Genomic DNA, 14,025 nt, shown 5'->3' on the forward strand with positions numbered 1-14,025 from the left:
GCCCCTCCCCCGTTCATGCTCTGTCTCTCTCTGTCCCAAAAATAAATAAAAAACGTTGAAAAAAAAAAAAAAAAAAGAGATTCCTTACAATATAGGCTTAGAAAGCGATACACGGGACGTGTCTATGAACAGCTGGAGAAGTCCTTCCTGTCTTGGTTAACCCCATCTTTCCCCAATGCTTCCATCTGGAGCCCATTTGGGGGTATTGATTGTACCAGGATCCTGTCGCTGCTGTAATCAATTATTACAAATTTAGTGGCTTAAAACGACAAGCATTTATTCGCTGACAGTTCTGGAGGTCCAAAGTCCAAAATGGGTCTTGCTGGGTCAACATCAAGAAGTCAGCAGGGCTTTCTTCTGAGGGTCCCTGGCCCATGGCCCCACGTCGCAGCTTTCTCTCCTGTTTCCGCGATCACGTCGCCTTCTTCTGATTCTGGTTTCCCACTGCCTTCCCTTGTAAGGACCCCTGTGATTACAGTTAGGGCCCACCTGGGTAATCTGTGACAGTCTCCTCCCCACCCCCATTTCAAAGTCCCTTTAGGGACACACTCGCAAAGTCCCTTTAGTCACAGGAGGCGACATTCACAGGTCCTGGGTATCAGGATGGGGATGTCTTTGCGGGACACGGTATCCATCCCGGCACAGGTGTTCACATGATTCCCACCCTGCAGAACATAGTTTAGGAATCTCTAGGTTATGAAAGGAAAGACTTTCGCTAGGTCACATGGCCTGGGGACAGACGACACCAAGCTTCCCCCTTGCTAACGCTTCTCCTTAGCTGTGTGCCTGTGGGCTGATTGCTTAACCTCTCTCTGCTTCTGTCTCCTCAGTGATTTGATGGGGGTGCTGGTACCCACCTTCCTGCACGTGCGGAAGGTGCTGAGCCCAAAGCAAGTGCTTGATGTCTGGTAGTGACTGTGTTTATCTCCAGATTGAGGCCGAGCTCAGTCCCCTCCTGGTCACAGAGGTTGTAGAGGGACCCTTGCTTGCCGAACACCAAGATGGCATCCCTAGGCGATACCTGCCTCCTCCCACCCCCACCACCCCGTCTCCTCTGCCAGCTCCACACCCCAGCTCACCCACAAAACCTCTGGGTCGTGGCCATACCCGGGACTCCTCGGTATTAGGAAGCCGCAGCCATGGGGACCTTGGGAATGAAATAAGGGTTGAGCCAGCACCTGCCCCAGCATCTTGGAAATGCTCTTGAAAGGGTGGGGCTGTGCTTCAGAGCCCCAGTTTCAAGGTCGAAAAGGGCAGTCCAGATGAGCCCACAGAAATCCTAGATACGGCCCTTTTGTAAGAGCCCTGACTTTGAAGTTGGCGACCTGGGCCCTCGGACCCACTTTGTCCCTAATTTGATGCTTGATTCTGAAAAGTCCACTCATCTTTTTGAACCTCGATGCAGTTGTTAGTGCAGAGAGGGGACCGTTGTGACACGGTCAGCCCCTCTGGGTCCCACCAGACTCTCACCGTTGAACGGATCTGGTAAACACTGCCCAGGAATCCGGCAAGCACGTGGGGGGCTGTGGGGACCTTAGGCTCACACCACACTCCCCCCGATGTAGAGCTAAGCGGCTGCAGGAGACAGAGGAATCAGCCCGGAGAAAGAGATGTTTGCCAGACGGTGTCCCTTTCCCCGTGTCTGGAATGCCAGCAGCAGGTCGCTCCCCTGGGGACCCTGTGCCATTGCAGGCAAACGGGGGTCTGTGTGGGGCCGGTGGGGAAGCGAGCCCGGGTCAGAGCTCAGGTGGCTGTCCCTGCGGCCTGCCTGTTGGCTAGAATACCCACGGGACAGGACAGGGCTGGGCCAAGGGGGGGCGGAGTCAGAGCCCGACTGTGGTCAGTGACAAATGCTGGTTCCTGCCCCATAGGCTCTCTGCTTTACACTGAGCGTGAGGGACTGTCACCTGCGCCGTGTGCACGCTCGGCCATGGGACAGGGTGAGTACAGATGCCGTGGGCAGACGGAGGGCCCGGGGGCGTGAGGGTGTGCGTGGAACGGCGAGGACAGGAGGCTAGGGTTATGGGATTTGGAGGGCTTCAAAGCTCTGGTGCTGTCCCAGAGTGAACAGGAAAGTTCCCCGCAGTGAGGGGAAAGGAGCCAGGGCCTGTGTGCCCCTCTCCCAGCTGTGTGAACTCAGGCACGACTCTAAATCTGCCTGCGCCTCAGTTTCCTTGTAGGTGAGATGCAAATGATCACATCTTCTGCGTGGCGACCGTGAGGGTCCAGGGATACGGTAGCTCTCACCCGGGAGTGCCTTTATCCCCAGGGCACGTCTGGCAACATCTGGACACATGTGTAGTTGGCACAACTGGAGAGAGGGTTGTGTTGGCATCTAGCGAGTAGAGTAGAGGCCGGGGGCGCTGCTAAACCCCTTACAGGGCACGGGACAGCCCCCACGACAAAGAATACCCCGGCCTCTAATGCCAACAGCGCCGAGGCAGACAAACTCAGAAATGACGTAGTGGGGACAGAGTGTGTGGCACACAGGCGGGTTCCCCGGAGGCCATCGCTTTTCTCTCTTGTGTTCTGTGCCTGCAATCTCGGACCTCTAGCAATCACGAGAAGCGATCACGTACCCGTTTACCTGTTTCCCCGAGTTGGGGCCGCCCTGCCCGGAGGGCTGCCTCCCAGAATGACCACAGTGGCTCCTCGAGGGCCAGACGCCGCTTGGCTGTTGGTGAAATAGGCAACACGTAGACACAAAAGGAGTGTGATTTTCAGTGTTTCTAAGGACGGGGCCCTTGGCAAGAAATGTAACCATAAAAGGGGACGATGCACCCCTGACCAACGTCCCCGTTCACTGATCAAGAAGCCGCAGCGTGAAGAATAAGGTGGCGGGCGGGGCGGGGGGGGGGGTCAGGACGTGGTGGGTGTTTGTGGTGAAGGTGGTTTCGCAGGTGTGCAGGGTAAATAGGAGTGGCTTCTCGTATGGCAGTCGCGCCTCAGGAAAATGGTCTTAAAAAAAGTAAAAGGAAAACAGAAGGTGAACAGCAGGGTGGGAGGTGTTCAAGGTCACCTGGCAGAGTTAGCCCTGGGGCCAGGAGGGCTCAGCCCTGGGTGCCCAGCCCGGCTCCGCGTCCAGCGTGTGTGCTCTAAAACCTCTGAGCCACAGAGAAGGACTTCACTCATTCATTCATTCATTCATTCCACAAAGGTGTCTGAGCTCCATCGCTGACTGCAAATCTCACGGCAAGAGCAGGTGTCGATGCGGGTCCTGTCTGTTAGGAGCACTTGTTCGAGTCGGGGGGAGAGAGGCCGGGACACAAGAAGGCACGATGTGGGGTTGCATTTCCATCGCTGATGGAGCAGTGAGCGAAACGGAGGGGCCGTGATAAGAGAATGCTACTGCAGCGGGAGGGCCAGGCAGGGCCACGGCATCACCCAGAAGTGGCATTCAAGCAGGGGCCTGAGGCCCAGGGAGAAGCTGGCCGTGGTCAGGGAGGCTGACAGAGGGTTCCAGGGGACAGCACGGCGTGCAAAGCCTCAGGACTGTGACGGGGCTTGTCTGCTGAGCTGAGAACTGTACCCGGAGGACACACGTGAACAAGGACAGAGCAGATCAGGCTGAGGCTGGGGAGAGCCGGGCGGAGCCAGACCACACGGGGCCCGGTGGTGATCGCACGGATCGGCTAGGTCCTGCCCCACACACGGAGGCTGGCAATGGCACTCCTAGGCGGCAGGGCGCTGAGACCCAGTCGGGGACCGAGGGAGAATCCTTCAGATGCCGTGTGTAGAATGGGTCTGGGGGCAGGAGGAGGTGTGGGGTGGTCAGGGCGAAAGGCGGCAGGTTTTCTATAAGGACGTGGCAGGGAATACTGGGAGAGGCAGGCAGGCGGAAGACCCGTTCTGGAGCTAGAAACCGACAAGCCTTGCAGGTGGTCTGGGGACGGGGAGGGAGGTGAAGAAAGTTCCCTAGGTCACTGCTCCCAGGAAGCTCTCCGGCGTCCGGTCCTTAAGCATCCAGGGGAGCCTGGGGTTTTGTCTTTCCCTCCCTGCCTGGGCTCTCAGTCGTACATGTCCCTTTTCAGCGGACAGACCTCCTCAGCCACACCTCCCCCCGCAGAGTCCAAAGTTGACCCGGTAGGACTTTGTTGCCTCACCTTTGGAGTAAATGCAACAGATTTCGAATCCCTGGACGGTGGGCTCCATGGGAGGACTTCCTCAGCACCCGTCCACCCCCTGCCCTCACCAGCCGGCTCAAGTCACTTTGGCCTGGGATGCCAGATGGACTTGATTGATCTGCCCCCCTCCCTCGGACCCGTGGGGGCATTTCTGCAGAAACACTGGCATCAGGAGGGGGTCGGCCAGGCCCGGCTCCGGTCTCCTGGCTGAGAGCTGGTCTCCCAAGAGCCAGGCTCCCAGGACCCGAAGCAGACTCACCCCCGGGTCCAGGTTGGCATGAAACTCTGTCAACTCTGTCATTTCCACCAGAGGCCCAGCAGCGGGATGGCACAGCCTGGGCTTAAACGTAAGAAACATGAAATGAGCACCCCGAGGCCTCCACTTTCTCAGAAGCGATCTCTCTGACCCTCTGTTTCCTCTTCTGTACCAATGATGAGAACGATACCGACTCCGTGTTGCTGTGGAGGCATAGAAATGAGCTAATACAGGTGAATGGCTTGCGAGAGACCCCGGGAAGCTCACCAGGAGCTACAGGAGAAGAGGAACGAGAGCTCTTACTTCTTAGAGCCACGAAAGGAGGACAAGAGGCAGTGGATCCACCAGACTCAGGAATCTGGATTTGAATCCTGGTTCCATCATCACTCACCGGCTGGCAAGAGCTATTCCATTTTGCTAAGCCTCAGTTTAGTCATCTGTAAAACGGTGCCCATAATGTTCACTTTTGTTGACGGTTGAATGTAGTGATATTTGTAGAGTGGCCTTTCTAAATACTGGCTTTAACAAAAGATAAGAGCGGGCCCAAATGGAGAGAGGTTTCTAGGTCCCCACCTGCAGCCTGGAGGAGAGTGAGTGAGGCTGGGGTCCCCTCCAGAGAGACCCCACTCCCCAGGGAGACTCTGTGGGCTCTGGCCCATCAGGCCTAGACCTCTGGTGTCTGTGGGGGGCAGTGGAGGGAAGAAGGGTTACCGGCCACAGTAACTGACAGACCTTGAGTTATTTGTGAAGAAACTGAGGCCCAGAGAGGGGATGGGACTGGCCCAAGGCCACCAGGCAGGCCGAGGGACAGGAGGCCAGAACTCTCCTGCGGGAGTCAACTGCCTCTAGGCCCCAGCCAAGCAGGAAACTCCCTCTGTGCCTGCAACTATTCTTTGAAGGCCTTTCTTTTAGGGTGATCATGAGCTCGGGGTTAATCTTTGATAATAAGGGGGAGGAGAGCTGCGTATCTTGTCCACCAGGATCTCGCTACGGTGATGGTTCTAACACTTTGCAGGAGGGATCATATTGTGCTGCAGAACAGACTGTTTTAAAGGGCCCCGAGATTAAACCACCCGTGTCCTTGAAAGACTGGCATTCTCAGCGTGTAAACAATAAGGGAGTGTCAGCCTGGGAAGCCCGGACCCTGTTTCTTAATTATCTGCAGATTAGCAGCTATAGTGGTGGCTGCTGAGGCCGGGAAGACAAGGACTGTGACACAGAGAGCCTGTGCCCCAGAGGGGGGGGGGGGGCCAGGGATGTGGGGAAACCAAATGGTGTGGTGGTTTAGAGCATCGGCCTTGAGCATCAGCACCGGGTCTGGGCCCACGCTTTGCCACTATCAGCCAGTGACTCAAGCTCTCTGGGCTTCAGATTACCCATCTGCAGAATGGCGCCAGTCGAGGAACCAAAGGCTTCTCTCTTTGGTCCTGGGTGGCCGCAGCTTCCACGGACGACATTCTAAATGGGCTTCCTTTATGAGCTCAGGGGCAATTTGGAGGCCAGGGTTGGTGAGCGCGGCCTGCTCAAGTCGCTGGGCTTCGCTCAAAGACAACGGCCGCCCAGGTCCGCCTGGCCCAAGCTCACTGGCGCCCCGGCCGCCACCTCAGCGGGCCACTTTGCACGCCACGTCCAATGCAGATGTTTGGGGCCCTTTGGGGGTTGGGTTTGCGTGGGTCACGGGACTCCGGCAGGGCCCTGAGGCTGGGGACCTGATGACATGGTGTCCGAGGAGGGAGAAGACCCAGCTGGAGGGAGTTCTCACCCCGGAGAAAGGCTGTCGTCAGCGGTCAGGCAGGCCGGTGCGAGAGCGTTGGGAGCGCGTACCCCACGCGTACAGCAGAGGAAATGGGGACCTCTGGGGGGGGGGGGGTGGCTGGAAGCCGCCACAGCCACAGCTCGCACTCTACTGCACCAGGTCCGCGCGGGGCCCTGCTGCGACACTTCAGGCACGTCGAGTCCTTAAAGCCCCCAGCCACGGCCGACACGGGTTAACGTCATCACCTCCGTTGTACAGGTGAGGGACAGTGGCACGGGGCCGTAGGTGACTTGCTCCAAACCACACTCACAAGAAGCAGCCGGGCTGAGACTTGAGCCCAGGAGGCTGGGCTGCAAGGGACTGTGAACACAGGGGGCTTCGGGAGGCCTCTGGGGCACAGGAAGCGCTCCTGGTTGGAGAGGAGGGGTCTAGGTAGATGGACCCGAGGGAGGAAAGGGGGAGGAGGGACTGAAGACCCTCCAGGGCCCACGTAGGGGGCGGAGGAGACACAAGAAACAAAGGCGTCCTCGTCTGGGGGACGGAAGGAAGGAGATCGGTGTCGGCTGGGCCACCACAACAAAGCACCACAGAACAGAAGGTTCCTGTCTCGCTGCCTGGAGGCCCGAAGTCTGAGGTCAAGGTGCCGGAGAGGCCGGTTCCTTCTGAGGCCCGTCTCCTCGACTTGCAGACGGCGGTGTCCTCCCTGTGTCCTCCCGCGGCCTTCCCTCCGTGCGTGTGCGTGTGAAGCTGTGTTCCCATCTCTTCTTCTCATCGGACCCCAGTCAGATGGGATCAAGGCCCGTCCACAGACATCATTTTGACTTAATTACCTGTTTAAAGGCACTTTCCCCAAGTACAGTCACGTCCTGAGGTGCTGGGGGTTAAGACCTCAACCCAGGAGGGTGGGGAACACAATTCGGCCATCACAGAATAGGGGAGGAGTCTGGGTGCTCACATTAAGAGGGCAGGATTTCCTCACAGGGGGGCGGGGTGGAGGGAGCTGGGGAGGGGCTCTGATGAGGAGCAAGGTTGGCTGCAGGGTCCTAGAGCAACCCCTGGGGGGGAAGGAGAAAAGGGGCCGATTGGCATCCGAGTGGTCACGAATGAGCCTCGGGAGCCTGGCCCCTGCCCGCCATGATGTTCGATGTCCGTTTGCTGAGCAAACAGGGATAAATCCAACAGTTCTGAGGGGTCCGTGGGGCGTAGTTGGTCTGAGTTCACGGAAGGACCATGAGGCCTTGCAAATGCTACCCCCAGGGGATTGGAGTGACCGTCACAGGCCACTTTGGAAGCAGGCGTCTCGTGCCGTGGCCATCTCAGAGATGCTGATCAGGCAGAACGAGGAGCGCCGTCCAGCCCCACGTCGCCCCCTCCCCGTGACGCGCACCCTGGTGCGGATGAGAGCATTCTCGCCCCGGGGGGCAGCCCCCACCTCGGGGCTGCACCCTCCGGCTTCCCCTTCCTCTCCCGCCGTGAGGCCCCCACGTCCCCCGGTCTCTGTCCTCGAGCCCCTGTGGCTCTTTTTAAACCCTCGCTCCCAACCTCACGGGCTCGTCGTCTCCGTGGATGCTGTGCGCTGGGTGGTGACATCTCTGGGGTACCGGCCTTACCCGCTTCCCCCCGGTCTCCTCTCTGAGGACACCTTCCCACTTTCCCTTTCAGGACGGGGCTCGGCCACAATGCCGCTCTGCCTCCTCTTCTGCCTGATGTTCCTCAGCCCGCCCGGGGCCACCCTGCACCGCCATGGCTCCCGGGAGACAAAGAAGAGGGTCAAGGAGGCACCCGTGGTCAGCACGGTGGCCCCCATGAGCGGGGACTTTGCCTTCGATCTCTACAGGGCCTTGGCTACAGCTGCCCCCGACCAGAACATCTTCTTCTCCCCTCTAAGCATCTCCGCGTCCCTGGCCATGCTGTCCCTGGGGGCCCGGTCCGACACGAAGGCACAGATTCTAGAAGGCCTGGGCCTCGGTCCCCAGGCGGGCTCGGAGCAGGGGCTCCACAACTCCTTCCGCCAGCTGCTGGGGGAGCTCGCCCGGCCCAGAAAGGGCCTCCGGTTGCACCTTGGCAACGCTCTGTTCATCAGCCCCACGGTGCCCGTCCAGGACGCCTTCCTGAGTGCCGTGAGGACTCTGTACCTGGCAGACACTTTCCCTGCCCACTTTGGGGACCCCGCAGGGGCCCAGAAGCAGATCAACGACTACGTGGCAAAACAAACTGAAGGCAAGATTGTGGACTTAGTTAAGGACCTGGATAGCACTGAGGTCATGGTTATGGTGAATTACATTTTCTTTAAAGGTAAGACCCCTGCGCTCGAGCCTGAACTCTCTCCTTTCTGCTGCTTTGGTCAAGAGAGCACCCCGTTCTCACACATACAGGAGTGGGCGTAGATTTAGTCCCCTCTGGTGCCTGTTGACAGAGTGAGGCCAACAAGCAGGAGAGGGGAAGCCAAGCATCTTTTTATGGTGTAAGGTGATGTCAGCTACACCAGGCCGCTGTTTCCTCCACTGAGGAAGTGCTGGGTCCTGTCCGTGGGCCCCGGTCCATAGCATCCACACTGGTTCGAAAGCATGAGATCGCCATGGCCACCGTATTGCTATTGAGGGCAGGACCGTGGGTCTCGGGGGGGCTTGGAATACCTTCCCTTGGGGAGCGTCTTCCTCGGGGCCATTCCCTCGGCCGGAGAAATCTCTCAACAAGCACCTGTCCCTTTGGAGAGTCTTCTCCCCGCTTCCATAACAGCTGGTCCCTCCCTGACATTTCTCGGGGACACCCCTCCCCCACTCGGTGCTCACGTCTGCTTCTCCTTCTACACGCTGAGCCCCTCGGTGCCTGTATGGGGCCTGGCTGAGGGTGGGAAGGCAGGAGTGGGTAGAGGAGGGGAGGGGAGGGAGAGAGGAAAGAGGAAGCTAGTTAACCTGTTAAACACCTCCCCTCTTCCGACGAGCACGGATGGCGAACACCCAGCTGGGCTTCCAAGATTTCTTGTCCCCTAGTGCAGGGCTCTGTCTATGACACCAGGCTGCAGGGGACAGGTGTGACAGAAGCCGAGTGGGGCACTGGGGTGGGTTCCGTATTTGATGACTATGAAGAAGATGGAAACAACTACTTGTATCCCGTTGATGCAAGAGTGAAGGAATCAGACAGAGCAGTAACTATACCGGAAGGCTTCTCAGTAGGAAGAATCATGTATTTCCAGGAACCTTACAAACCTCCCTCCCACACTTAGATCAAAATCCACAAATGGGAAAAGAGCGGAGAACAGAACAACTCAGCCAGATAGGGTGTCGCTTTGTCAGACGTCCATATTTTTTACCCTCTTCCCTTGGATGTTTGACCTCGAGTAACATCAGAGAATCAAACAAACAACCTTAGCGGTTCAGGGCCTCCGAAGACATGGACACCAGCCTCCTGGCTCTGCACACGCAGAAGGAAAAGCCCCACAGAAGGTTCAGGCATGTCTCCAAAGTTCTAGAAAGGTGAGCCTTTCTTTCCCCAGGGTTCGGCGGTCACCGCCACCGAGGAGACTTCGCCGAGGAGGGTGAGGTCTGTTTGAGGGAGGCGTTTGCTGTCTCTGTGCTTTTCGTCTGTGGCTGAGAATTGCTCCCTTTTTTCCATGTTAATATTTAGCTAAGTGGGAGGCGAGCTTCGACCACAAAAACACTCATAAGCAGGACTTCCACGTGACTTCGGAGACGGTGGTGCAGGTGCCCATGATGAAGCACAAAGACCTGTATTATTACTTCCTGGACCGGAGCCTCTCCTGCCGGGTGGTGGGGGTTCCCTACCAAGGGGACGCCACCGCCCTGTTTGTTCTCCCCAGCCAGGGCAGCATGGGGCGGCTGGAGAATGGACTGAATGAGAAGACATTGAGGACGTGGCTCAAGATGTCCACAAAGAGGTATTCCTCAGATGACGTGGGGCCAGCCTGACCCTGCACATGGCCACGGAGACACGGGGGGAGTGGGAAGGACTCCTCCCAGCCCAGGGGCTGCCTCCAAGCCCAGGGAAACCACGTGAAGTCTTAGCCTCCGGGGCCCTGGCCCAGCTGGAGGGAGCAGGGCCGGAAGCCCAGTGTCCCAGGGTGCCATCGGAGTGGGCGGGGAACTCTGGGGGCAGCCCAGGTCCCAGTGCAGAGTGGGGGGGGGGGAGCTCTAGACGGGAGGCTGAAGGGTCATTATGAAGCCGAGGGGAGATAGCGGGGAGATGAGCTCAGTGAGCCGATGCTCTGGAAGAGTCTAAGAAAGTTCCTCTCCTCTTTCCAGGCAGCTTGAGCTCTACCTTCCCAAGCTCTCCATTGAGGGCTCCTACCAGCTGGAGAAAGTCCTCCCCAAGCTGGGCATCAATGACATCTTCACCTCCCATGCTGACCTGACTGGCATCACCAACCACTCCAACATCCAGGTGTCTGAGGTGAGCTCAGAAGCTCCTGAGCCCCTGCTTTCAGAGATTTCTGTTCTGTTCTATTCTATTCTATTCTATTCTATTCCTTTCTACTCCACTCCACCCCTCCCATTCCATTCCATTCCATTCCATTCCATTCCATTCCATATTTTCCCTCTCTCTTTCACTCCCCTCTCTTCCTTCAAGAAGCAAAGGTACCCTTTGTGTCTTATCCTGTTCGCAATGTGTCTTAGGGGAAGGAGCCCCCCAATGAAGCCATCAAAACTAAGAATTAGGTGCTACCTCCTTCACTCACTAGCTGTGTGACCTCCAACAATTGCGTGACCTCTCTGAGCCTCTTCTCTCTACATAAAATTGGAGGCCCAATCACATCCCTGCCGGGAGGTGCCATGAGCATTCAATGGGAGGCCCATGTGCAGTCACCTCCAGGCACAGATCCTAGCCACACAATCGTCCCGTGTGCTGCCTGCTTTGGGGCGCAGCCGCATGGAGACTTTGACGGTGATGCCACAGGCAGAAGCTCTGCGGGCTCCCGTGATGGTATCTTCCAGCCCCGGTGGCTTAGTGACACCCGATGTCTCCTCTGCAGATGGTGCACAAGGCCGTGGTGGAGGTGGACGAGTCGGGGACCAAAGCGGCTGCAGCCACAGAGACGGTCTTCATGTTCAGGTCGGCCCCAGTTAGCTCTCCCAGGGTCATCCTCAACAGGCCCTTTATCATGCTCATTGTAGAGAACTTCACGAACATTCTCTTCCTTGGCAAAGTGGCCCACCCCTGAGGTGGGTGTTTCCCCTGAAAGGCCACAGGCCTCCGTAGTGGCAGGTGAAGGCTCTGTGGCATCTATCCGCTGGGAGCTGATCCACACAGGTTCCGTTTCCTTGACTACTGAAGTTTTTACAAGTAATAACGATAATAGCACTGATATGCTGATGATTTGCTTCTTCTCACACAACCGCAAGGCGTGGGGGTGCCTTGAAGAAGAACGTTCGGTCTTGCCCTCGCCCTCCATCAGCGGGGTCTAGCACTGAGGCCCAGAGAGGCTGGTTGACTTGCCCAAGGTCACACAGCATGTTAGCGATAGAGAGGCACCCACAGCCCAGGCACCTGACGCCCAGCCCAGTGACGCAAAGCTCTGTGGGATTGCTGCGGTTCACATCTCTACCGAGAAACGTTTATTTCCAAGCCCAGTCCTCCACCTGCTAGTAATACGGGCTATCAACTCATCGCGGTTTAAAATCCATCATGCTTCCCGTGCGTGGTTGCATTTATCTGCTGGAAAGAACACTGAAATGGGAGTCCGGAATGGGGCTTCTGTCCCAGCTAACCAGCTGTGGGACATAAGGCTAATAGTGTCCCTCTCTGGGCCTCTATTTCTCCCATATACACAACGCAGGGTCAGCTCAAGGGCTGAAGGCTCCTTGACATCATATAAGGAGGCTGGGGTGTTCCGTGCCAGTCACGGTGGATTTTAATACATTCAAGTGCTACTTGTCATTGAAGAAAAGCCAGTGGACCGCAGGGCGGAAATGGCCCATCACAGCACCAAAACCATCCTGTGGCTTCAGTCACAACCTCCTGGAGTCGGCTGGGGGCGGGAGGACGGAGGCCTGTTGCAAATACTAGAGGGATCAGTTGAAGATACTGGTGACTGAGAGTGCGTTGTAGTGTCAGCAATAACAATAAAGCATTTTGCAAACACTGGATGTCCGACGGAAGTAACTCTGGGAATGGAGACACTAGCCCCTGGGGACACTTTGCATCTGTGTGAGCTCCTGAATCCCTCGACAGCCCTGCACAGCGTATCAGGGCACCCATTTCGCAGACAGGACATAAGGTTTGCCCCGAGACCCAGGACGGTGAGAGGCTCAGGCTCTGGGACCTGGATGGCACAGGTGTTGGCTTATGGCGGGACAGATGGCTGCAGCTGGCCCCAGAGCGCTCACCTGCCTCTGTGTTTCGAACTCAGGACAGCGCTTTAGGATTGGGCCTCCTCGTGGGGTCACGCCCGCTCCTGTGTGCCTTTCCCTTGCAAAGTGCATTTTCTGCCCCGGCAGACGTTTCTCTCACTGTCTGCCCTGCCAGTCCAAGGTCAGGGGTAGGCCCTGCCTGGCTGATGAGTGTAAGGCCAAGGTCCAGCGTTGTCTAAAGGTCACTGGGCACATGGCCACCAAACGGGTACTGTGTGTGAGGTTGGGATGGGCTCCAGGGCCGCTGCCTGTCACTGCTGAAGCTCCCTGCTGACTGTCATTGCGGGCCACGTAACTCCATTTGTCTCGCGATCCTGGGATCGTTGAACAAATGATATGGCAACTGGGAGACAGAGAGAGACAGAGTAAGGGGGGGGTGGTGGGCGGGGGGAGGTCAGGAAAGCTCTCTCCGAACAGGTGGTGCAGAGCTGGTCTGGAGGAGTAAGTAGGTCTGCAACAGACGGCAGGCTGGGCGCAGGGGTGGGACTCCGGCAGAGGGAAGGGCTGGGGAATGGTGTTGAGCGAGCTGCAGAGTGTGGGAACCGCGGGCCTTCGGTCGCCACCCGTGCAGGCGCTTGCGGTCGGGCCCCAGGGACCCGGACCACCAGGCTGGTGTCTGTTCTCTCTCGTTCCGATTTCAGGGTCGTATGAATACCCGGGCCACACCCTGAGCGCCCCCTGAACCCCTTGTGTCCCTCAGGCTCCCACCGGCAGGTAAGCGCAAGCCCCCACTCAGCCCTCTAGGGGGCGCGCGCGCACCCATACACCTGCGCCCCCGGAGCCCCCGCCCGCCCTTTCTTCTCTTGGCCTCGTCCATCCTGTCTGGTGAACTAAGGGGATGAATGGGTCTGCGGGACCTCACATGCAGGCATGACCGTCCTCCTCGGGACCCTCTTTCTTAGCCACTGTGTTAGGCTGCCAGGGCCGTCGTAACGAAGTACCACGACCAGGGCTGCTTAACAGCAGAAATTAATGTTCTCACAGTCCTGGAGGCTGGAGCCTGAGATCCGGGTTCCTCCTGAGGCCCCTCTCCTTGGCTGGGCTCGCAGATGGCCTCCTCTCTTTGTGCCCTCACATGGTCCTCCCTCGCGGTGTACTAACCTCCTCCTCCGTCTCGCGGCCTCCACCGGTCAGATTGGATCGGAGCCCACCCTACCGGCCTCACTTTAACTCAATCCCCTCCTGAAAGGGCCTTCCTCCAAGTACAGCCACATTCTGAGGTGCTGGGGGCTAGCTCAACAAATGAACTCGGCGGGGGACACAACGTAGCCCGTGACAGTCGCTTACCTTTGAGTTCCTGCAGCTATTGCCAAGTCAGTCTTGTTCTTGGGAACGCACTTTTATTCCCCCCCTCCGGCCACATGGACTCTCGGGACCTCCCCCTTGCGACTCCCCTGCCACCGGAACGTGGAGGACCATGCTAAGCCGAGGACTCCTTCCCCCACCTCTTCTGTAGAGACTCAGACCAGAAAAATGACCTTGGGCTCCAAGAGGAAACACTTCCCACCCAATGAGCAGCCC

General features: G+C 57.8%; 1 protein-coding gene and 1 long non-coding RNA gene across 3 annotated transcripts; one reads left to right on the forward strand and one right to left on the reverse strand.

The window, feature by feature from the left end:
* Window positions 1-743: 743 nt before the first annotated feature.
* On the reverse strand, window positions 744-1,755 carry LOC121031331 (uncharacterized). Its single transcript, XR_005790685.1, has 3 exons — window positions 1,471-1,755; window positions 1,108-1,147; window positions 744-955 (listed from the first exon to the last, which is right to left on the reverse strand). It is a non-coding gene; the product is annotated as an uncharacterized LOC121031331 (long non-coding RNA).
* Window positions 1,756-1,834: 79 nt separating this feature from the next.
* On the forward strand, window positions 1,835-12,235 carry SERPINA5 (serpin family A member 5). 2 transcript variants are annotated; one of them, XM_040478157.1, is made up of 6 exons: window positions 1,839-1,940; window positions 6,296-6,394; window positions 7,799-8,431; window positions 9,764-10,034; window positions 10,399-10,546; window positions 11,127-12,235. In XM_040478157.1, the coding sequence occupies exons 3-6, from the start codon at window positions 7,816-7,818 to the stop codon at window positions 11,313-11,315; spliced, it is 1,224 nt and encodes a 407-aa protein (XP_040334091.1). In that variant the 5' UTR covers window positions 1,839-1,940; window positions 6,296-6,394; window positions 7,799-7,815; the 3' UTR covers window positions 11,316-12,235. The 2 variants fall into 2 exon arrangements, with proteins under 2 accessions (XP_040334090.1, XP_040334091.1); XM_040478156.1 differs by lacking the exon at window positions 6,296-6,394 and having other exon boundaries at window positions 1,835-1,940.
* Window positions 12,236-14,025: the final 1,790 nt, after the last annotated feature.

This window comes from Herpailurus yagouaroundi, unplaced genomic scaffold (genome assembly GCF_014898765.1).
Source record: "Herpailurus yagouaroundi ecotype Mexico unplaced genomic scaffold, PumYag 141, whole genome shotgun sequence".
Classification (NCBI taxonomy): domain Eukaryota; kingdom Metazoa; phylum Chordata; class Mammalia; order Carnivora; family Felidae; genus Herpailurus; species Herpailurus yagouaroundi.

Coding starts and splice junctions, on each gene's coding strand:
- SERPINA5 (XM_040478156.1), top strand. Junction 8,432..9,763: donor GAATTACATTTTCTTTAAAG/GTAAGACCCCTG, acceptor GTTAATATTTAG/CTAAGTGGGAGGCGAGCTTC. Junction 10,547..11,126: donor CCAACATCCAGGTGTCTGAG/GTGAGCTCAGAA, acceptor TCTCCTCTGCAG/ATGGTGCACAAGGCCGTGGT.